General features: G+C 37.9%; 2 protein-coding genes across 4 annotated transcripts in view; one reads left to right on the plus strand and one right to left on the minus strand.

Annotated features, from left to right (window-relative positions):
* The window catches only part of LOC146000147 (putative glutamate receptor), a 342,647-nt gene that overhangs the window by 163,371 nt on the left and 155,345 nt on the right, over window positions 1-23,931 (minus strand). The window lies entirely within an intron of this gene.
* LOC146000220 (ATP-binding cassette sub-family G member 4-like) overlaps window positions 13,764-23,931 on the plus strand; it is a 46,205-nt gene continuing 36,037 nt past the window's right edge. For 2 of the 3 annotated variants that reach the window (XM_083137618.1, XM_083137620.1), the window contains exons 1-2: window positions 13,764-14,055; window positions 23,624-23,741. In XM_083137618.1, coding sequence (XP_082993744.1) covers window positions 13,929-14,055; window positions 23,624-23,741 — 245 coding nt within the window. In that variant the 5' untranslated portion in view covers window positions 13,764-13,928. The remainder of the gene's footprint in view (window positions 14,056-23,623; window positions 23,742-23,931) is intronic. The other variant, XM_083137619.1, reaches the window with a different exon arrangement.

The following is a 23,931-nucleotide window of genomic DNA, read 5'->3' on the forward strand; positions in this document are numbered from 1 at the left end:
TAACCTTACTTTCTTAAAAGGTAGAATTATTACCAGAATGCAGAAAGTATATTCGTGGACGTTTTCTCTCCCCTCGTACTCTAAAAATCTATCCACGATAATTACGACATTTCATAATTTTTTTTTGACAAACGGTTAAATCTGTATCTCAATGTTTCAGTGTTCCCTCCTAACCGCCTGAAACCACTACTGACAGACAGCGTACCTGTGTAGACAAACAATACCGGAAAAATAATATTTTTCCTCATGTAATATTCATAAGCTCTTTCAAGCTAGAAGCCGCAAAATTATTCACGTGAAGAAAGACACTATGCATGTTCGATTAACATAACATCCACGGAAGAGGGGTCAAACATTGTTGAAATGCATCATTTGAAGAACTCGTTGGAGCTCTAGTTGCAGTAACAATTCCACATTAGAAAATTATCACAGGAACGTTGTCAGTTGGAAATGAACTTCCTCATTTCATGGATATATCGTCTATACCAATACCACACAAGCTTCATCGATTAAAGAAGAAAAATGCGTATCGTAACACAAAAGAAGCGAATAATTGTATCCCACTAAAAAAAACTATCAAGTAAGTATTAAATGTGTAATGGAATGTATACATATAAGCTAAATTAGAGTGGGTCATATTAATATAAATGAGCAGGTGCTCATAAACATGTACAGTATTACCATGCAAATTGCCCATCACCATGCTTATTCTCTTTATTTCAGGAGGGAGCTTGAAAAGTTGAAACGAAACGCCAAACAACTTGCTGACAACTCTTGCACCAGCAACGCAAACATTCATTCCTTGGAAATAAAGATAAAAATTAATGAAAGTCAGTTTCCCTTCCCCACAATTTCCTAACTTCCCATTAAACGCAAGCTCATTTTCTGACAAGGAGCTCTTTATATTTTCATAAGAATATATGAACACATCAAAGACGGTCTTTCGAGCACATCCTCACGACAACAGCAAGTACTCAACGTGGAATAAGTGCTTTCTGTGCCAGTAGGTTTTCTGCCATTTTGTTCAAAATAAAGTACATGCTCCAAAAAGTTGAGAAATGAATCCGTACGATGCAATATGCATGCAATGTGCAGCGACAAGCAACAGCGAAATTTATCTTTTTGAACGTGGCAACGTAACAATTTTATTATTAGTATACTGCTGGACAAAAAAAACCGGACACTTGCATTTTTTGTGATAACGCAATGGGTCGATAAAAGCTCTGGTACAAGGGTTAACTAAATGTTGCAGAAACTGAATTAAGTACGATTGCATAAACAAAGTCCGAGCCTATGAATGGTGCATATGGTAGTACATGATCTGCCAAACATTCTGTAATATACCTGCGAGCTGTTATTGCAATTCAGATGTCAAATATTAAAGTGTCCGGTTTTCATTGTCCAGCAGTATATTATTAATAATAGTAATATGATTATTATTCCAATGAGAAATGTATTTTTTTTACCTTTTCAATCTCACATTCCTTGATCAACATGAAAATCAATGTACTTCTTGCAACGAATTGAAAAAATATGATATCTACAACCTTTGTCAGAAAAGTTCCAGGACTGAGCTCGTAAAAAATAATCCATTCAACTTAGGAACTGATGGTTCTAGGTTTTGTCAAAATAGTCCCCTCGGCTATCTATACACAGCTGCCACCGTTTCTGGAGGTCATGGAAGCAAGCAGGAAAAGCTTTATCTAGGATGCTTCTCAAAACATCTGTCACAAAACCGTTTGGATTGCTACCAATATCTTCATGACGCTTCCCTTTCAGCGGTGTTTGCACACGGGGAGACAAAAAATAATCACACGGTAACTGGTCGGGTAAATATGGGGGATGTGGTAGAGCAGAGATACGATGCTTGGCCAGATATTCCTGGACTGATAAAGCAGTATGTGACCTTGCATTCTCGTGCGGTAAGAACCACTGCCCAGATGCCCACAGGACGGTGCCGTAGAATTGCTTGACGCAAATGTTTCAGGACGTCAATATAAAGGTTTTTGTTTATCGTTTGTATTTCAGGCAGATATTCATGGTGCACCAAACCTTTAGCATGAAAAAATGGGATCAACATTGTCTTTGGATCATCTTGCACTGAATCTCTGCCCTTCCGAAACCTTTTGTGCCATTTAAAGATACAACTTCTCGATAATGCCTTGTCACCAAATGCTTGCTGCATCATATTCCATGTTTCACTAGAGGTTTCCCAACTTAACATAAAACTTAATGTTAACTCTCTGCTCGGAATGCACGTCCATCACGACACTTGTGTAACTTCCAACTAAATGAGCCAACAACCAAACAGTCGGCTGCTAAGCACAGCCCTGCCACCTAGTGTGTTTACATGGAAACACTCCCAAGGCCATTTCTATTCAGAACACATATCAGGTGACTGAATAACACCCATTTCTTGCAACGTTCCACCTGCGTGCTACACACTGCACGCCACACACTACACCAGTAGGCGATGCAAAAGTGTACACATATACGCTAGCTTGTAACCAGCCGAAGACATGTACTCAAAGTATCTCAGGGCTTGCGCGGTTTAGCAAAGAAAGGTAAATGGCCAACCAGTAAAACTTTATTAATCTTTACTCACACCTGTAAATTACCTGTTTAGAACACTTACGCCAGATGCCATTACTGCTCCGAAGGTCTAGAAGATAAGGGAGGACAGGGACCATTCATTTGTTCCTCGAAGTGAGGTGCCTGGAGTGGTATTAGGGACCTTATTTAATTTAGAGGCATCAATTTGTGCGTGAAGCCAATAGCCGCCTTTGTAGTAATCACGTGCCCCGTCAACAGGGGACAACGTGCGAAGGCGCCCAAGTCAATTGCGTGGGACGGGCGTGAGCCCGCGGGAGTCGTCCAAGCAATTGCGTGGGGGCCGTGGAATCGCAAAGGTGTTAGGGACAAAGGACGCCGCGGGTCACTCGGACTACTGCAAGGGAACGGACAGGTCCGTTGGTATGTCCAGGCAGTAGCAAGAGACGGCAAGGTACAAAGGAAACGTCCGAGAGCACCCATGAGACTTGGGCTTAGGCCGCCACGACCTAAGGGAGCAATCCAAGCTCGTATTGGGCAGACCTGGTAGTTAGGTAGGTTATCTGCTTCTCTTCCTCCTTCCATCTGGCTTCTCGGCTATTGGAACCTGGTTGGGGGAGCGTCCAGATTAGATCTGGGAACCAGGTCATTCGCAGTCGGCATCTGGCAGTCGACTGAGCTCCGGGCCTCGCTGCTCCGTTTATATACTGTTTGGTGGCAGCACTGAGGAGGGTGGAAAAGATCGGAACTAAGCCGGCTGCAGCGTTGCAAACTCCCTTCAAACTATAAGAGTAGCAACCAATGCGCTATGAATTATCCTATTTTTACATTGTAAAAACCACTAACATAAGAAGTTACTAAAAGCACATGGTAATACAATCAACATATGTGTGCTAAACAACAATACAACAATTACAGAAATGTGTATAAGATTAGATAATGCGTATGCCTCGCAGGGCATTTAGCATGCTTTCTTTAACAAAACATTGTTAACAAAATTTTTTAAATAATATGGCGACCACGTAGGATCGTTAAGTGTGGCGACCACGCAGGGTCGTTAAATGTGGCGGCCACGTAGGGTCGTTACATTCTTGTTTGAATATCACAGGTAAAGAATAAAAAAATCAGTCCTGGAACTTTTCTGACAAAGGTATTTGAGACACACCTTACAGACGTTTCCCTACTTTAGAAATAAATACAGTAACTCTTATTACCGAATGTGTTAATATGGATAAGTTTTAGCTTTAGTTCCTAATCATTACTAGTCACTAGCACCTCTAGTGGTGAGTCGCAAACGATAAATATTCGGTTATTTGCGAAACTCTCTGCAACAGTTCGAGAAGCTACCAGCAATTCTACTTCAATTAGTAATCTTGTTTCTCAGTTTAACATTGCGAATTCGATCGTTATGCAACGGTATGGAAATTTTCAGAGATGTTTCAAAATGAAGTCCAGGCTGTTAATGCTGTAATGATTTAGGTCTGCCCAGTAGCGCCTCTGGTGGTAGGTTGCAACGAATATGCGAACGACTTTAAAAGCCTTTTACATTCCAATTCGTTGAGGTGACTAACAGAACCTGGACCAATTTGCTCATCCACGCGTTGAGTATGGAAATTGCATTATGGAAGGAAGGAGGAATGTCGCATGATTGATCTTGCAAAAGTAATTTTTTGGTCGTTCCACGGCTTTTAGGAGCTCAAATTCGCTTCACGTTTTGGAAAATGTAGGCTAATTCGGCTAAGTGAAATATGCATTACCTTGTCAGAACAAATGGCATGGCATGTCTGTTTGGAAAAAACGAAAAACTTTTCGATGTAATTCCTTCCGCTGTTATGGCGATGAAAATCTCCCGAGAGGTGAGGAGGGGGTGAATATTTGCCCTTGTACAGTGGGATCCATGAGTATTACCTTGCAAATTGTCCATCATCATGTTCGTGCACTTTATTTGACCCAATAAGAGCTTCAAGAATTAAAAGAAAACTCAAAACAAGTTGTTGACAACTTCTGAACCAGCATACGTAAAAATCCGTTGCTTAAAAACAGACACGATGTAAGAGAGAAATTAATAAAAATAGTCATGGACAATTTGCCGAGCAATACTAGCGAATCCCACTGTACAAGAAGCAGCTTTTGTTTGCAGCTGTTGAATTCGTGTTGCAGAAAACTAGTATCGGAAAGTTTTTATGGAACGATTTTTTGTTTTTCTTTTGTTCATTTGACTGCTTCAGTACAAAAAATTTCCAGTCCAACAATAGAAAGTTCTATAAAGTGTATAGCAGAATTTGATAATAGTGATATTCTAATTAATTAGAAGGCCTTTTTTGATGTCAGTGAAATATTTGCACGATTTCGGACGGTCGTTATAATGAATTGTGGCCAACTGAATTTAACGGTTCGCTCGGTGCTGGTAACGTCACGTCCAGTGTGGCCTAGATCGAGAATGTCAACTTTTAGGTGTCTCCATAGCCTATTGCCATTAATGTTGTTCTCTTGCATCCTACGTGTTTTAAGGAATGGATTTTAAAGTATACTGGTGCAGAGGCTGTCGGCATTTTGTTTGGTGTTTTGTTTAAATTCTTAAAGCTCTCATTGGGTAAAACAAATAGCATAAATATGGTGGTGGACAATTTGCTTGGTGATACTTATGCATTCCACTGTGCAATGCGCACCGGGAGCAGATTTACATTCTTACCTTCGTGTTCAAACATTTCAGCAAATTGAAAAAAAAAATTCAATTACTAACCAGAGTGGACTTACATTGAACAGAGCAATTGGCATCAATTCAACGTGAAATTGATGTTTACATAGCAGAACACGAGTTGCATTAAATTGTACAACATCCTATTGTTAAATTTTAACAGTTTGCCTGTTAATTTACAAAACTGTTTTTGAAATATTTTTCATGCATAAAGATAAATAATGATTATACAGTACAGGTATACATACCTACCTACAAGTAAACGTGCACCATAAATATATTTCTAAAATAGTGAATCATAACATTACATTAATTCGGGTACAGCTTAATGCCCGTTATGTACTTTTAAAACAGTCGGATGACAGCGGATTTCACGGTCTTATTCATTTCTCCAATCCACGTTTTACTGTGTGCAAATGTGTTAATTTGACTAGAAGTAAGTCAAGTGAAGGTCATGGAGATATTACTTACTGACTGTCAGAGTTTGTGGACGAATACTGGAACTGAATGCGGTAAGGTGTACTATTCTATACAAGAAAGAATTCAAAACGAATGCTGGTTTATACATATACGACTCTCCCGGAGTTCCCTCACAACTATAATGCGCTGCAGGTTAAATCACACTATCGCCGAAGCTCATCTTTAAAAGAAGAACTTAGTGTCTTCAACAGTTTGTTTGTGTAGTGGAAATATTGCAACTCCGAACCATATTATATTTCAGTGTAAACTTTATGAAACACACAGAGAACAATTTTTACAGGACTTTGTACAAGAGTGGACATCAAGCACCACTGTCACTGCCTTGTTTACCGACTTCTCCTTCATCCTCGATAATCAAAATTCTTACAAAATATTTTAACAAGTCGAAAATAATGCTGTAAATGTGGATAGAAATGGTTTAGTTAATTACTTAGAAAGCAATAATTGTATGTAAATATTATATGCATGCATGTATATATTACAAATTAATAAAGTGTTAACTGATAAGTGGAGGTCATGCCACATAATAGCAGCTCTACAAAACGGTGGATCTTCTACTTGCCAGAGACCCTTTAAACTGCAATGGCAAGAGATACAAGCAATAGAAGATAAGGTTGCAACTCATTTCTTCTCTCCTAGACCAAAGGAATAGATCTCGCGTAGTGATATTACGGAAGAGGTGGGTGGTGGCTGAAAAAAACACGTGTAACTAAACCAAAAGCTGCATTCAGAACTTGAAACCGAGATTTCTATCTCCCCTCTCGCATTTTCGTTTCAACGGAAGTTTCTTGCGTTGGAAGTAACAGCGGGAAGATGATTTCTTTTTTTTTAAAAAAAAGGTATGACTTCCGACAGACGAACTTCTATGTATCCAGAAGTTGTGTAGTTTCAAGATGAATATTCGTATCTAGCGATCTTCTTCTTGTCACTGAGAGGAAATGGAATGTTGAACAAAAGATTCCTGTTTAATGCTAAGCTATTGTTTCATAGACTCGACGCTGGGAGTCGTGGAACGGAAAATAGAGAATCGTTCGTTGTGGAGCGTGCTGAAATGACACAAAGCGTCTGTGAACTGACAGAACACCTAGGGTCTCGCGTTAGGAGACATTACTCGTAATGCAAATTACTTCGAAAATCTGTACATGTTTATTAGCAAACATTGTATGCTAACATATTTTATGTATTATAGTTGTTGGATATGCTTCATTTTTCACTGTAAAAACTCTCATTTGTCTGTGGAAATCTTTCTTCTTTTACGTGATCACTTGGACATGCAATTTGATGTACTTTATTTTACTTCGCTTTCTGACACTTTTGGTTAATCGCAAATATGAAGACGAGTGATAAGATGAAATTGACGAATGGGCACTGACAAAGTACAACCATGCCCAGGCCGGGATTCCAACCCGGGACCCCTGATGTAGAGCTGTGATAACCACTCCGCTAGGGGAGCCGGCAAGTCATATTTTCATAAAGTTGTCTGTTATCGTTGGGCTTGTAAGTCAGTAACTTTGTTCATTTTTTGTTCGCCATAAAACGCAGGTACTCATCTTCGACGTTTCGGTCAACAATAGCGATTCTCGATGAAAACATATCAAGAAATCTATCAAATTTCCGAAACAAATGAAGCTATAGATCTCGTTCTGAAAACTTACGAAGTTAAAATAAACAACAATACACTGTCAAAGCCTGTCGAGGTTGTACCATTTTCGAATTTGCACCAGTATTTTAAAAATTCCAAATACCATGCTGTTTTGCTAGTGGGAGCATACAGATATCGAATTTTTTTTTAAAAAATCTGAGAGATGGGATATCTTAAAGTGATCTTTATACAGTGAGATGCATAAGTATTGCTCCGCAAATGTATGCTGATTTAGAAGTTGTCAGCGACTCATTTGGCGTTTTATTTTCAATTCTTGAAGCTCTTATTGCGAAAAATAAAGGCAATGAACATGACGGTGGACAATTTGCTTTGCAATACTTATGCGTCCCACTGTACCGTCAAATCAGAAACGTTTCAAGACTTTCCCCCTCTTTCGCGATTTTAAACTTTTCACGGGTTATTTTCCGCACTGCCAAATTGCAAGAGTTGAAGCAGAAAATTAAAGCCATTTGTAGGCAGGCAGATACCCGCATCTACTTTTCTTCTTGAACAAATAGAAAAAGAGAAGAAAAGAGGAAACGTGAGGGCTTAATGTTACTTTCGATCTTCAGCAGTGTCCAAGGAGTCAGTTTACAGATACCGCCATCCCTTTCTGAAAGTAGAGATTTTACGAGACATGACTTTTGAGCACTCAACGATAAATCTACAAATAGAAAATTTTCATTCTTCTAAAACTTCTAGGAAATTTCACTTCTGTTGTCTATCATCGCTTTTCTGTAACTTTTGGCTAATCGGGACCATTAGGATGAGTGATGTGATGAAATTGAACAAGGGACACAACAATATGAAGTCTTTATATTAACCAAAACTCTCAACAGTATTTTAAATATCTGTTATTGTCTTAAGTAGAGAGTGGGAAGATAAATATATCAATCAATTGAAAGTAATAATATTTAAGGCTTAATCCAAACCATTAGGAAACCAATTATTCATTTTATAGTTGCGATTGTTTGGTTGTTATTAATAATAATTTGCACATAAAGAGAGAATTTCCTTGTACATGTATGAATTTTCTATTTACCTCTGTATGTGTCATCGTCCCACAAAAAGCAAAAGTTTCATTCGCAGTGGATAATACATATTTTCCACTGATGTGGAAGAATAACTACACGATATGAGAGAAACCCAAACAATGAATAGGAAATGGAATAAATACGCTACAAAAATATTCTACCTTCTCTCGCTATTGATTTCGTACCCATAATAATCCGCTTTGTCAATTACAATTTCATTGTTCTTCATTTGACAGAAATATTAATTATTTTTTTGCAAAAAAATGTCATGAAAGGAAGAACTTCTGAATTACATTTTCTATTCATTTGAAATGTAACTTTTGTACTTTCCACAATGGGAAGCAGAACGCGAAGGAAATGATGAAATAATTTAATTATTAATGTCGGATACGTATTCGCTTCCTCGTGTCTTTTTTCAATACTCGTTGAGTTCCGTTAGTCAATTGTTCGATGTTTCTTTCGCCAACGAAGTTTTTTCGAGACTCCTTTTCAAGTGGAAACATTGAACTCTTCCTTTTCCCTTCTACCTTTTCTTTCTCTTCTATCTCGCAAACTCTTATTTTCCTGTATTGAAGGTAAAAAGGAGAGTTTCTGAACATTGAGAACAAATAAAACCTCTCGCGAATTGAAAATCAACTTGCGTAAAGATCCACAGCACAGTATATTCACGATCCTCAATTCACATTCGGTATTGTGTAGCCTGTGGCGGTGTGACGTCGTACCGAGGCAGCATTTTGCGATCTTGCGCTTCAGTCAGAAAGATGCAAGAGAATATTGTAATGGAAATGATATGACCTTAACCAAGTATACGACTATTTCTTTTTTTTTACTTTTTTTTATTCTAAAAACTTTTCATGTTAATGAGTGAGAGCTCTAAATTAGCTAAATTTAAGGTTAAACTTGACCATTAGATCAATAATTTCCGACGCCTCCATTTCTATAAAACAGGATAGGCATACGGCAATACAGGGTGTCCCAATAAAATATATCGACATTTGGAATGATATAGAGTCGATGCTTTTTAAGATACAGTTCATATTCGAAATTTAACAGAATCTACAGATGAGGAATGTTCTACCTGTACGCCTGTTTTTAAACTAATGACCGTTGTGATCCCTGCAACGCGAAGCAATGCAATCGCAAACATCAAGAATCATAATTACGTTTGGAATATGTGCGCATTCTAGTTCAGTGGCTGCCTTCAATTCGACGACTATTGCCGGTTTTGTACTGTAAACTTTATCTCTCATGTATCACTCTATAAGAAATCTTGGAACGTGATGTCTGGTGAACACGACGGAATTCTTCTGTGCCTCTTCGTCCAATTCATATTTTCGGCACGCTTTTCCAAGTACCACTCACAAAACTTCACTCTCCAGCCCGGATCATCTGCATTGAGAGCATGGGCACTTCTTGGAATGTAACTGTTCCAATCCCAGTGCTTCAAAATGCAATGGTGAAATTCCTGTTATACTGTGGACACATTTTCTGGGATATCCTGTATATATTTCAAAGCCGATACAAACGCATAACACATTTACCTCCAGTATTATTTCCATCTTTCAAATATTCACACTACAATTAACTCTCGCCACCCCGTTGGCGTAGTGGTCATCGTTTAAAGCAAATATGCATTTTTTGTAGAGTATTTATGTGTATATCAACTATGACTAGCCCCTCTCAAAAAATATTCCCACTTAGCTGCTTCCCACTTATTTCTTATGGCGCTACAAAAAAGTAACAAGGCTTGTTTGCGAGAATTACGGTTAGAATGAACACGAAGTTCACACTTCTCTCGCCAGGGTTCGCTAGTAACTGAATTTTGGTGCCATCTCTCGCCAATAAGGAGAACTCTCTGCTCCCGTCTAGGACAACACTTCGTGGATTCATACAATTACACACCATGTGTGCATTTATTTGAATATCGTCGGAATGGGCAATGCTACTGAAGAAAAACGTGGAGGTACAAGAGAGTATGAATTTCTCCTCATGCGGCAGGTCGAAGCGTTTTTCAAAGTTAATTATTAAGCTAGATACGACCTGTAAAATATATATGACGAATAAGAATTTTCTGAATCCCATGTATTCCTTATGGGGAATGAACTTCAACATCAAGTTACGGCTAATCAAATGGGAGTTTCGACTTTTCTGCTGGGCAATCACTTCTTCAAACTGCCCTCTTCCCGTTGATATCATTTTCTATTCCATCGAAAGTTTGATATTCCCAAGATAACAAATCAAAAAATATTCCCGTATGTCCAATGCATTTCTCCTTGCCTCCTGGCAGTGTTGCCAAACCTGGTGCGCATAAAAGAGCTAAATTTCACCTTAAATGGAGTTAAAACTGACTTTCAAGGAGCTACATTTACGAAGTGCTTCCTAGAGTAATGTTTGTTGTCAAACCGTTATTGCTATTACCTTTAACTCTAAATTGATGACAATTTATTCTTAGTTTTCACCATCTAGATCCGGTGGCATCACCCATGTCATGGATGGCGCTATAAAGAAAAAAGAAGCTGGGAATATAAGAGGGTATCATAGTGAGGCACGGGGCGAGCGCCCCAGTTCACAGGCAAACGAGTGCACGAAAGATAGATAAGTTGGCAACACTGACTCGGAGCGAAAAACCAGGCGGAAACTGTATCAGAAGAAGAAAATAACTAAAGTTCTGTCACAATTAGAAGTTACATCATTTAAAGGGGAATTTGTAAATAAATTAACTCACATGTGCGCGGCTCTTGTATTGTACGATGTGATAATTTTCGTTAATTTGAATTAACAGGGCAAAGAAAGTGAAGCATGGATTGAGCAAAATGGTTAATCTCAGCGGGTTTCATCCTGTCGGCTACTGTGATCATCTACCTTAGGATACTAACGATATTACTTCTATCAGACACAAAATAGATAAATAAATAAATAAATAAATAAACACATAAATGCTATGATAGTGGCAACGATGAATCTCTGTTGTACGCACAGGGTAAAATATGTTATATTCCACTGGGCAAAACTTTTTCCTACTGTTTAATCTGCTGTCGTCTCTATAGGGCCTAGCGTGTCGTAACAGCGGCCCCGGGCCACTTCGTTTATGAAAGTATCTTATAAACACTCTTCAATTGCATGTAAAGGTTATTTCCAGCATGTTATAACTTAGCGTTTACACATTCGAGTTCAACGTCCCCAATTGCGTCTCCAGGGACCAGCCCTGGGACAAGAACTTTAGCTCGTAACGCTACTTTTCAGAAGATTTTGTAGAATTGTAATGATCTCAATTCGGGATGCGCATCTCCGCCATCTTTAAATCACCCCGATCACTGGCGTACGCAGGAGGGCTTGTGGGGCTACAACCCCTCTAGAAATTTTGAGAAAATCAGAATTTTCAAATGGCACAACCAAAGTGATAAATGACATAAATGATCCTTAAAATTACCAGTTTTGTCTTTGAACAACTTTTAAAACTAAGGTTAAAAAATGGTAAATGCGAAAAATCTTTTCCCTCTCCTACCTGGAACGCAGCTATGCGATATCTACAAGGGTTGATGAAATGAAAAGGTACGAAACGTCGTAACAACGGAATCATTTATATAATACCGATGCCGCGATGGGAGAAGGTAGCGTGATATGTAGGGGTGCGATTGGAGTCGCCACGCGGCATCGGAGCATGCAGGGGAACGCGCATGCGCAGGAGAGAGCAGAGGCTCCGATACAGAGCGCCGTCCAAGTGACGCGGCAGTGCGTGTTCGGACAGGATGGCGTTAAAATTGGCAAATTCGACTGTTGAGGAGCAGCGAGGCGTTATCCGTTTTCTGACAGCGGAAGGTGTTAAACCGGCCGATATTCATCGCCGGATGGTGAACGTTTACGGGGAAGGCGAACGACTGGGGCTACTCACGGAGGGTGTGGTTCTGCTCCATGATAACGCACGTCCACACGTCTCCAGGGTCACACACGCGGAACTGGCCAGGTTCAAGTGGGAGCAGCTAGACCATCCGCCCTACAGTCCGGACTTATTCCCCTGTGACTTCCATGTGTTTGGTCCCCTGAAAAAGCATCTCAAAGGAAAGCGCTTCACCTCGGACGATGAACTCAAGGACGCTGTGAAGGACTGGGTCGCGTCACGGCCAAAGGAATTCTGGGAAAAAGGAATCATTCGGCTCGTTCATCAATGGGATCAATGTGCTCAGGCCTATGGAGGATACTTTCAATAAAGTATTCATTTACGCCGACAGTGTCGTTTTGTACCTTTTCATTTGATCAACCCTTGTACTATTCAAGCCCCTTCCGAGAAAAAAAATCCTGCTTTCGCCAGTAGCCTCTGGCTATGCGCAAATGAAGATGCGTGACTTCAACAATAAGCATTTCTGCTTACGCAACTCCTCATTATTATGTCTCGTGCGTTTCGGAACCGGCTATAAATACGCAGTAGAATTTGTAAATTGGATAGTAAAAAGTATGTGAAAACACTCGAGGGAAGCAGGTTCCACAACGCGGCCTTCAAGACAAAAGAAGATGTTACACATAGAATCACACAACTGTCATTTCGATCTTCAATATCTTAAAAGAAAAGTGAAAATGAATTCTTGCTGTTTTATATTCATTATGAACCCGTTCGCTAGTCACTTCATTCACTTCATGGTGTAAGAACTTCTTGTCAATTCCACGCGAGCCAATACAGTAATAAAGTTATAGGTGTGACGTAACTTAACATTTTAACTTCCGCTACGTGTGCTTTTCAAACACAAAAGTCCTTGTGTATTTGTCTTGTATTATGTCCATTTTCTGCATCTTTAGGTTAATCGCTGCGGTAAAAATTAATAATGATTAAATGAAACTGATAGGAAGGCTCATATCTATGACAGGACTCAAACCCGAAACTTTTGATGAGGAAATCGAGAGTCGAACACTTAACGTGATCAGTCACAGAGTTCTCAATTTATTGCATCAAAGTTTGGCAAGGAATCTCACATTATAACTACTCGAAATGTTTAATAGCCACGAATAATACTTAAAGCACATATATGGTATAACGACGACATAAATGCTTCAACAACAATAAATAATAACAATAATCACACGACTAAAGCAGCTCACAATATGAAAACATGATAGCAGCCTATTTCATATTCCAGTCGATCTGAACTACCAATGTTATAAATTCCTGGGGAAAGCCTGTTAATTTTACAGATACTGGCAACCCTGAACTTGTAGTTTCCACTTCCAGATGTTGGTTAGTTTTTAAGACCGTTTTTGGCTCGTTTCCAAAGTTGGCAACACTTCCCTTTCGCTGTAGGTCACTTGACCTTCAAGGGAAAGTGACTGAACTCTCGCGTGAGTGAAGGTTGGCCAAACACTAAAAAAATAAAAATTGGTGCATGTGGATTCACTTCGCTGTTCCGTGCCTAGTGAGATAGTCGCTTATGGATCAACGATTAGAACCAACCGCAAGATGTCTCTGTAGATCGTAATCCAGATTCGCACTCAGAGCAGAAGACAGCTATACACTTGGGCGAACTGGAGTGGGAATATGGTCATGATGGAAGAGAGATTATCGTGTTCTTTAACATTGTCGAAAATTCCAGACTGTTGTGACCCTGTGAAAGTGGAGTTTTCGAACGTTGCTTTCTGCGTGACTACAGGATGCTACAAGAAAGGTAAGTTCCATTTTTGATCCTCGGTTAATTCCCAGTAAGGTTTCTCGTGTGGGTTAGTAGGTTAACAAAGAAACATCGGCCGTACTTTCTTTTTAGCTTCCGGGCATCTGTTATATGCTTTGCACATGGCTTTCAAAATCACAAGCTGCGTTTGCGAAAGGAAGTGAACTAGGCACAGTCTTTGCATCAGCTCTATGAACATTAATTTTCCGATCTGTACTATGTATGTCTGTGTATATTTCAAATTGTAGTCTCGCATCTGCACACTAAGTTTTGTTTTTTCAATATCTTTTGATCACCAATGAGGATGAATGGTGTTTTAAAAAAACATAGAACACTCGCAATGAAACATAATTCCATGCCATGGATGACCATTGGGGGGGGGGAGTAATGGGGCGGACCGCGGCATCAGACTTTAGGGGAAATGTTTTCCCTTAAAATAATATAAAATTCAACATGAATATTTTTCTAAAATATATGTAAAATAAAGTCTACAACTTAGCACCATGCTGTACTATTTGCTATGCTGTGCGGGGAAGGGCGATATCAGAAAATATTTCATTAGTAATTAATTTATTTTGGTTGTTTCCAAGTCATTATTTATATACTGCTGGACAAAAAAAACCGGACACTTGCATTTTTTGTGATAACGCATAAATTCTGATTCGAAGGCTAACTAAATGTTGCAGAAATTATTGGAAATAAAAAAACCTGAATATATTCAACAGAAAGCAAATTAAAATTTATTGTTAATAAGTTAAATTAGAACATAAACGAAAGTTACAGAAAACTACCAAAAAAAATTAGAAAAAAAATCTTAGCAATATTTTTTTTTTATATTGTTAACTGGTACTGGTGGGGTATATAAGCTGTCTAGTAGCGGGTGTTACCTCCCCGAGCATCAATTACAGCTTGTAACCACCGTGGCATACTTCGAATAAGGTTGGCAATCACTTATTGGTCCAATTGCTCCCATTCTTCTTGAATAGCAAGTCTTAGCTCTTCAATTGTTCCAGGAACTATTGCACGGTTTCTGATATGTCGTTTCAGTTGATCCCAGACATGCTCTATCAGATTTAGGTCCAGACTTTGTGGTGGCCATTCTCATCGCGTAATCCCAACTTTGTCCAGGTACTCCGTGACAATATTTGCAATGTGAGGACGCGCATTGTCATGCATAAAAACAAAATCTGGGCCTATGAATGGTGCATATGGTACTACATGAACTGCAAAACATTCTGTAATATACCTGCGAGCTGTCATTGCCCCATTCTCTACAAGAACCAACTCTGTACGTCCTTGTAAAAAAATACCTCCCCAGGCCATTACACCACCGCCTCGAAAGGGTGTTATTTCAACGAAACAACATTGTGCATAACGCTCACTAGGTCTTCTGTACACTTGTTCACACCCGTCTGATGAACGTAGGTTGAATTTTGACTCATCGGAGAATAAAACCTTTTCTCACTGCTCCACATTCCAATGTAAGTGTTGTGTAGCAAATTCCAGTCTTCGTTTCCGGTGACGTGCTAACAACCTGGGACGTGTAGCCGGCCTCCGAGATGATAAACCACTTTCATTCAGTCTTCTACGAACTGTTCGTGAAGAAACCACAGCTCTATGAACATTTCTCAAACGCCGTGCCACAATATTTGAAGTCGTACGATAGTTCCGTTAATACTATGATACACATGAAACGATCTTCCCGTGCTGTTGTGCATCGTTTCCGAACAGAACAATGCCAGAACCCGGTCTTCTACCATAGGAACCAGTTGCATCATACCGTCTGAGAGCTTCATGGATAGTACTTCGTGCTATATTTAGCACCCTAGCAATATAACGCACACTACGACCATCATCACGAAGAGCTACTGCTTTTACTACCTCTTCACGTTTCATTTTCAAGCTAGCAAACTTAACAATACACTTGCAAGATAAACACCAGAAATGACAATATCAATAATATCTGTTACTATGGTTACTATGAACCAAAATTCATGCCTCTCTAGACATTAAACAAAATAACATCAACAGGAATTGAAAATCAATAAATTAAAACAAAATTGAATGAAATTAATTTTGAGCCTGCTAGGTGTCCCAAATAAGTAAATACGAGTAAATAAATAAATAAATAGTAAATGGAAAACTATGCAAAATGTTCAATAATGAATGTTCAATTGTTCAATACTTAACTGAGAGCGTAATTCATAAGTAATTGCAATTCAGATGTCAAATATTAAGGTGTCCGGTTTTTTTTGTCCAGCAGTATAGTAGTTGCACTAGTACGTTAGGTGAATAAAAGGCAGAATTTAAGGGTCAGGTCAAGAAGTGTTCAGTAAATTATAATCGCGCCCAATCTGCATTAATCCAAGTTTTATCTAACAGTCGATGTAGCTTCCACATCCAGAGGGGGTAACCATGAATTGAGGACTAAAAGTGGTAAACGTTGTAAGTGCCAAAAGCAAAAGTGTTGGGAAATCGCATCGTTCCGCACATCAGCCCGTAAGAACGTGCACACTAGTGACCTCTTTACACACCCTTTGAACTACTTAGAGGGCTACCAGCCACTTTTCACGTTTACCACATTATAAAGCATGGCACATTTCACAGTTTAACGTGGAAAACAGTGTTTGAATTATTTCGGCACTTACAGCATTTACCAATTTTAGTCTTTCAATTACTATGAATGAAAAACACGAAGCAATTGGCCATAAAGAAATATCACTAGGAACGGTCCTTCAAATGATTCATAATTATCACTTTATATTGATACCCAAGTAACTTTAAACAGAATTGATAAACTTAGTTTCTACATTCAATTAGAATTTTGCTGTAGTGGAGATATTTTTCAAATTCAGAAACATTTTATGTGTAGAAAGAACTAAATAAGCACATATTTGGAACAATCATGTCATTTCAGTGAAAATATTGGAACATTTCGCGGCGCCCCTGCAAGCTAACCACGGCGCACACTTTGAGAACCACTGCACGAAAGAGCGTTTGTTTTAAATGTCAATATGTGAAGATTTGCAGTATGCGTAAAGAACAAGAACAATATGTGCCGTCACTTTGTTTTAAATATTATATCCTCGAAAGGGAGAATTCACACCAAAGTCAAAGGAAGAAGCGATCAAACGCAGGCTTGCGCTGCCTGTCATGCTACTAGTGTGTGAAACGTTGCTGCTGATAGACTCGATCCCAAGCGGGACGTGTCGCTTGAGTGTCGATTCCCCATAAGGGAGCTTTCAGGCGGAAGCTATAAGCGACACGGGAGTTTCACACCGAAGCGACAAGTACCTTGTCCAGTCTACTGAACAAGCATTCAACGCGCATGCGCTCCTAGAAGATTGAGGTGACACGCATGATATTGAGTGAACGGCCCAGTTCGAGCGACATACACGTGACAAGCGACATGTGGAGTTTGTCGTGTCGCTTCAGTACGAAAGTTGCTATTCACTGATTTATTTTATTATACTTTGCTGTCAATGTTGGCTAATTGCGAAGATGAGGATGAGTGATGGTATGATGAAATTTATGAAGGTACACTCACAAAGAACGCCCATGATTCCAACCCGGCGCGCTGTGCTAACCACTCCGACTGAAAGGCTACATTGTTTCTAAAGGTTGATTTTCCAGTGAGACGTATGGCGTGTCGGTTGTCGTCTGTTGCATGTCAATTCGTTTTGAAAGTTCCCTAACAAGCTATACCTACACTCCCGAAGTCTTGCCCTGAAGTTCGGCCAATTGCTGCGATAAAGTTGCTGCGATTAGGGAGGGTGGGGTGGGTGTAAGGGGGAAGTTACTCCCCTCCACACACACTTTATGCTACTTTTACCCCGCACTATGCTGCTAAACTTTATCTACCAAGAGAAAGTGAACTGTCCTTGCCCCCCAGTTTTGGAACCCAATCTGCCACTTCTGTGATATCAGCTCGTCTGCGGCCTGCAGAACTGTTAAAAACTTCCTGGTCGCATCCTGTGACTGAGCACATATTGTTTTTGACAGTGGCTCAGGAACGTTTTTCATTTGGGGGGGGGGGTACAAAATTCAGCCTCCCATATATATATGTCCAATCAAGTGTCGCAATGATAATAATTAGGATAATTATATTTAATTAAATTAATATATTAATTAAATATGTACATTAATTAATATTGTATTGTTATTATTACATGGATAGGTAAAAGATAGTAAAAGAAATTAAATATAATAGCAAGTATTCATTATCTAGCGTACGTGTAGTTAAGATCGCCAAGATTTGCATAAAAACAACTGCCCTGGCAAGGAATTTAATGTCAGATAGAAAAAGAATTGAATATTTATTGAATAACACAAAAAGGAGTTAGATCCAATTAACGAAAAGTAACTGATTAATATTTTATGGATATTATCATTAGTAGTGTGCATAAATCTTTGGAATCCTTCAAAGCCGTATGAGCCAAATTCCTTGCCTTCCAATAAGTTCAGCGGAGAAAACTATCGAGTATACAGGGTGCAGCAGAAATAACTCCCGGATTTCATTCGTGAATAACAAAGCAACGATAGATGTTATGCAAAATTTTATTTTACAGTTGGAAAGTACAAGGATTACCATTTTGTTTCCCATATGTTCCGAGACAACTCCATGAACGACTACTTTTTTGAGGAAGACTGCACGCAGTTAATGTAACGTCTGACGCAAACCAAATCAATCAATCAAATATTCCCATCTTACTCCCAGAGACCTTGTAAATCCAATCCAAAATCTACCAATAGAACCTGCAGTGAGTCTCATTTATCTCGTGCATTCATCTGACTAATTTAATTTTCTTACAATTTGACTTTAGAGTTTAACATAAAATGGCGTTGTGTTTGTGTTGCATTCGATATCACAATTAGATTTTAAGCAATTAATGTCCAATTATAAGTATACCTAATACATAGGTGAAAAATAGTCCCCCCCTCTGATAAAATCGCAAATTGCAGTCTGTTTAAATGTCTAGGAAAGAGTTAATTTCACCTAGGAATGATATCGCGATGCGATGAGTCGAGAATTGTCACAGCCTCATCTCGTCTCCGGTGTGGTGAGGTCCTTCTCGTTCTTGTTTGTGTTTAGTTTTGTTTCGGTTTCCACTCTAGATTCACTTCATGCTCAGATAGGCTAATCGGCACTCTATTTTTTTAAAAAATATATATCTTAATATATAGGTTTAAGTATAGTTTTCCCAACACCCTCTTACAAATTTATGAAAAATATGGGTGAGGTACAGGAGTGCATTGTACCCCCCCCCTCCTTCATGTTGGTCTGTCGTGTCTCGTCTCGTTCGTGTAAGTGTTCAGTTTCGGAAAATTCCATTATAAATATTCAAAGGAAAATGGGGTCAGTCATATACTCTTCTGTTCGATACCCGGTGGAGGCACAAGTGGTTCGGAACCCACTTTAAACTGTAGGTCCAGTCCCAATTAGCCTTACTGTGCATAAAGTGGACTTAAAACAGCAAATCAAACCAAATCAAACCAAATCATATACTCTTCTGATGAAGATTTGTATCTTATCTTCGAATCGAGGCGACCACTGCTTTAGAAATGTGTACCACCCCCCCTTCCCCTTACGCAAAGCAGCAATCGTCTGCAGCGAATTGTCTGAAAGTCAATCTGATTCCATCGTTCCACACACATTTTAAACTATTTTCATCTCCTTCAAGAGGTTTCCAAGAACTTAGGTCAATGAACTAACTAGTAGCAAGCACAATGTAGTATAACAAGTTTACAATTAAATGTTTTGAATTTCTGTGGTAAGGACTATAATGCTTAAAATTTATAAACAATAATACATTTTTTTATTGGGCGAATTGATAATAGGTAATTTTAACAGTAGCACCTTCCGTCTGCTGTCAAATTACCAAAGGAGGGTACAGGGGGTACAACTGGATTTACGGATTTAGGGGGTACAGTACCCCCTTCAAAAATTTGCGGTACCCCTGTACCCCCCGTTCCTGCGCCACTGGTTTTTGATCTTTGCACATATTGCAAATCTTCAGATGTTATTGTTTAAAACAAAATGCCACATATTGTTATTTCGTCTAATGCAATTTAGGGTGTGATGTATGGTGGGTTGTCTATTTACGTTCCAAAACCAGGAGATTATTCTGCTGGATCATGTATTAATGAAGTTATATGCGACAGGCTTGCGAGTTCACATGAGTTTATATCCGTTCACCAGATGGCTCTAGTCAACGTCCTTTATTCACAGATTATATTACATGCCTACCGAGTTCTTGGTCTATTCTTAGGGTAACTATGATACACTAAAACAAATGAAACCTATTAGAGAACTATTCAATCGACTTCATATTGAAAGATGATAGCTAAAAATATTAATGAGACAAAAATATTAACAGCAGTTAATGTAGAAGCGTAGACTTGTGATTAATTCAGAACTCGAAATAAAATTTCAATCATTGTAAACTAATTAAATTTAGCCAGCGCATATTGCCGTAAACACCACAAACGGGGTGGTGCTGCCATACTAGTTAAAAGCAATATACCATATGAAAACGTAACGAAAACTAATTATTTAAATGAAGAATTCAATTTTGAACACGCAGTAGTGAATTTAAAATTACAGCAAAAAGAAGCAACAGTAGTTTGCTTATACCGAACACCAGATGGACATTTAGGCACATTTTTTAAAAAATTAGAAACAATGTTGTCCATTTTACTACATAAAAAACGGCCCATTATAGTGACGGGCGATATAAACATAGATTTTTTAAAACACAGTCCTGAAAAAAATGAACTAAATACAATTCTAACCTCCCATAATTTGATTGCAACAATAAATTCACCAACAAGGATAACACCAACAAGTAAATCATGTATTGATCAAATAATAATTAACCAAGATTTTTTTGAATACACCACAAATATTTTACCTTTAGCCTTGTCCGATCATGAAGCAGTTTTCATAAGTGTCCATATACCAGAGAATATAAAAGAAAAAACTGCAAAACATATCACTACTGTAGAAAAAAGAAAATTCACCAAGAAAAATATAGGAAACTTTGTATATTTATTAAAGATAGAAAACTGGACTGATGTGCTCATGAAGGAAAATTTAAATACAAAAGTAAGCTTATTCACAAAGACAATAAAATATCATTTTGAAGTAGCATTTCCATACAAAACATACAGACAACCCCTAAATCAAACAAAATCAATTTCCTGGATAACTAAAGGGATAAAAAAATCCTGTGAAACAAAAAGAAAATTATATAAAGAAATCCAGAAAAACAAGAATCCCATACTTAAGACCACTACAAAAAATATGTAATTATTCTCAGGAAGGTAATAAACAATGCTAAGAAATTGGCCATTACAGATAAAATATGCAAATCTGCAAATAAATCAAAGAAACTATGGGAAATCGTTAATGATGAAACCGGTAAGAAAAGAAAGAACGTGAATGAAAAAACAGAAATAATGGCTGATGGAGAGAAAATAAGCAATCCCCTTGATGTGGCACAAATTTTTAATACATACTTTGTGAACATTCCCAATACCGTAAATAAAAATGAAGTAATCTCTACACCTAGATTAAGAACATATTTCAACAGTCCCAGAAACACAAACACTATCTTTCTCACACCAGTAACTGAGGGAGAAGTCGAGAAGGTAATTATAAATTTTAAAAAATAAGTATTCATCAGGGCCAGATGAATTTTCAAGTTCTCTACTCAAAAAAAGTGCGAATAGTATTTTACAACCACTAGTAAGTATTTGCAACACATCTTTAGAAACAGGTATTTTTCCTAGTGAGTACGAAATAGCAAAAGTGAGACCATTATTAAAGAAAGGCAGCAAAGAAGAATGCTCAAACTATATGCCAATTTCTCTTTTGTCGGTCTTCTCTAAAGCAGAGAAAATTATGTTAAATAGATTAGTAACTTCCTTAGAAAAATATGACATTTTATCCAAACATCAATTTGGATACCAAAAAAGTAAATCAATATCAGAAGCTATTTTCGAATTTACAAATAACATACTAAAATCGAGAGACAAAAAAATGCATGTGGATGGATTATTTTTAGATTTTACCAAAGCATTTGATTTGGTTCAGCATGACATTTTACTAGATAAAATGGACCATTATGGAATCAGAGGTTTAGCAAAAAAATTGTTCACGTCTTATTTAAAAGACAGATGTCAGTATGTAGATATTAACGAAATCAAATCAGACCAATTGTTCCTCAATACAGGTGTACGGCAAGGCTCAATTCTAGGACCAGTTTCATTTTTACTCTACATAAATGATCTTCCAGAAACCTTATCAGAGTCTCAAACAATACTTTTTGCGGATGACACAAATATCATAGTAAAAAGCCTGGAATATGAGCAACTTCAAACGAATTCCATTTCAACAACAACACAACTAAACACCTGGCTAAACAACAAGAGCATTCCCTGAATGTTAATAAAACAGTTCTAATAAATTTTAATCCAGTAAAACAAATAAAAAACTTAAATGTAATTATTAACAATGAAGTCGTCAAAGAATGCAATGCAATAAAATTCTTAGGAGTATGGATAGACACAAACCTGTCTTGGGACATGCAAATTACTAATTTAACTCAAAAGTTAAGCAGGCTCTGCTACAGGATGAGAACTTTGAGAAATGTTGTAACTTTGAATGATTTAAGGACAGTATATTTTGGACAAATTCAACCTGTACTTACATATGGTATCTCTTTCTGGGGCAGTTCACACAAAATGCAGAAAATTTTTATTTGGCAAAAACGCATATTAAAAATTATGAAGAATGTATCCCTCTCAAACCCAACAAAACAAATTTTCAATGAATTTCAAATATTACCTCTTCCATGTTTGTACATATTAGAAACGTTGTACTTTATTCATACAACTTCTAAAATCTTCTAAAAAAATCTGTACATACACAAGTACAGCACTCGTATGCATGACTCCCTCCACATTTCTACTGTCCGCACATCCAAAACACATAATGGTTTAGGATTTCAAGGTGTAAAACTCTATAACAAGCTGCCAGAGGAATTCAAGAATCATAATGCAACCAAATTTAAAATAACAGTAAAAAGCTTGCTTATGAAGTATTTGTTTTATAGTACAGAGTACTTAGATCATATTTTTCATTAATAGACATAACCTTTGACTTTTCTTCTATTTTTATGTTATTTTATTTTTATGTTCACTAATAGCCATAACCTTTCATTTTTCTTCTATTTTTTATGTTATTCTATGCTCTTTTATACTTTTTAATATGCATAAGTATGTGTTAATTCCTTTGTACTCAAAATTATACATGTAATTGACCTATCCCATATCATAGTGCTATTTGTACTTATATGATCAAGTGGATGGAAATAAATCATATCATATCATAACATCCGCAGGTTTTTTCCAGGGAGAGACAAGTTTTTTTTTTTTTCAAATGAATGATAGTTTGCTAAACTAGTTCTCTTCGTCACTGTTTGTCCCTTTTTAACTTTTAACATCAACCTTCCATATTTCGCGCTTTGTTAACCAGCTAACAGATGGCATTGCTGTTTTGCAGAAAAGAAGACTATTTTGTCCGGAGTGAGCGGTCGGTTTCTCGGCGGCCAGTTATCCGCCATTATGGGTCCTTCGGGAGCTGGGAAGACTTCACTCATGAACATTCTGGCTGGATACAAGTAAGTGTTCTGCTATCAAGTAGTCACATGATTCAGATGAGAGAGAAAATAGATAAAGCATTTTTGCACTTCCGTCTGTCGTGCTCCTATCGAACTACGGTTAAGAGATTGAAATAAAAAGTTCCACCATCATACTAGCATTACCAACAGAGCACATGTTAGTATTAGTAGAAGGGAAAATACTTTAGAC

Source organism: Lepisma saccharinum, chromosome 16, assembly GCF_977018435.1.
Source record: "Lepisma saccharinum chromosome 16, izLepSacc3.1, whole genome shotgun sequence".
Taxonomy (NCBI): domain Eukaryota; kingdom Metazoa; phylum Arthropoda; class Insecta; order Zygentoma; family Lepismatidae; genus Lepisma; species Lepisma saccharinum.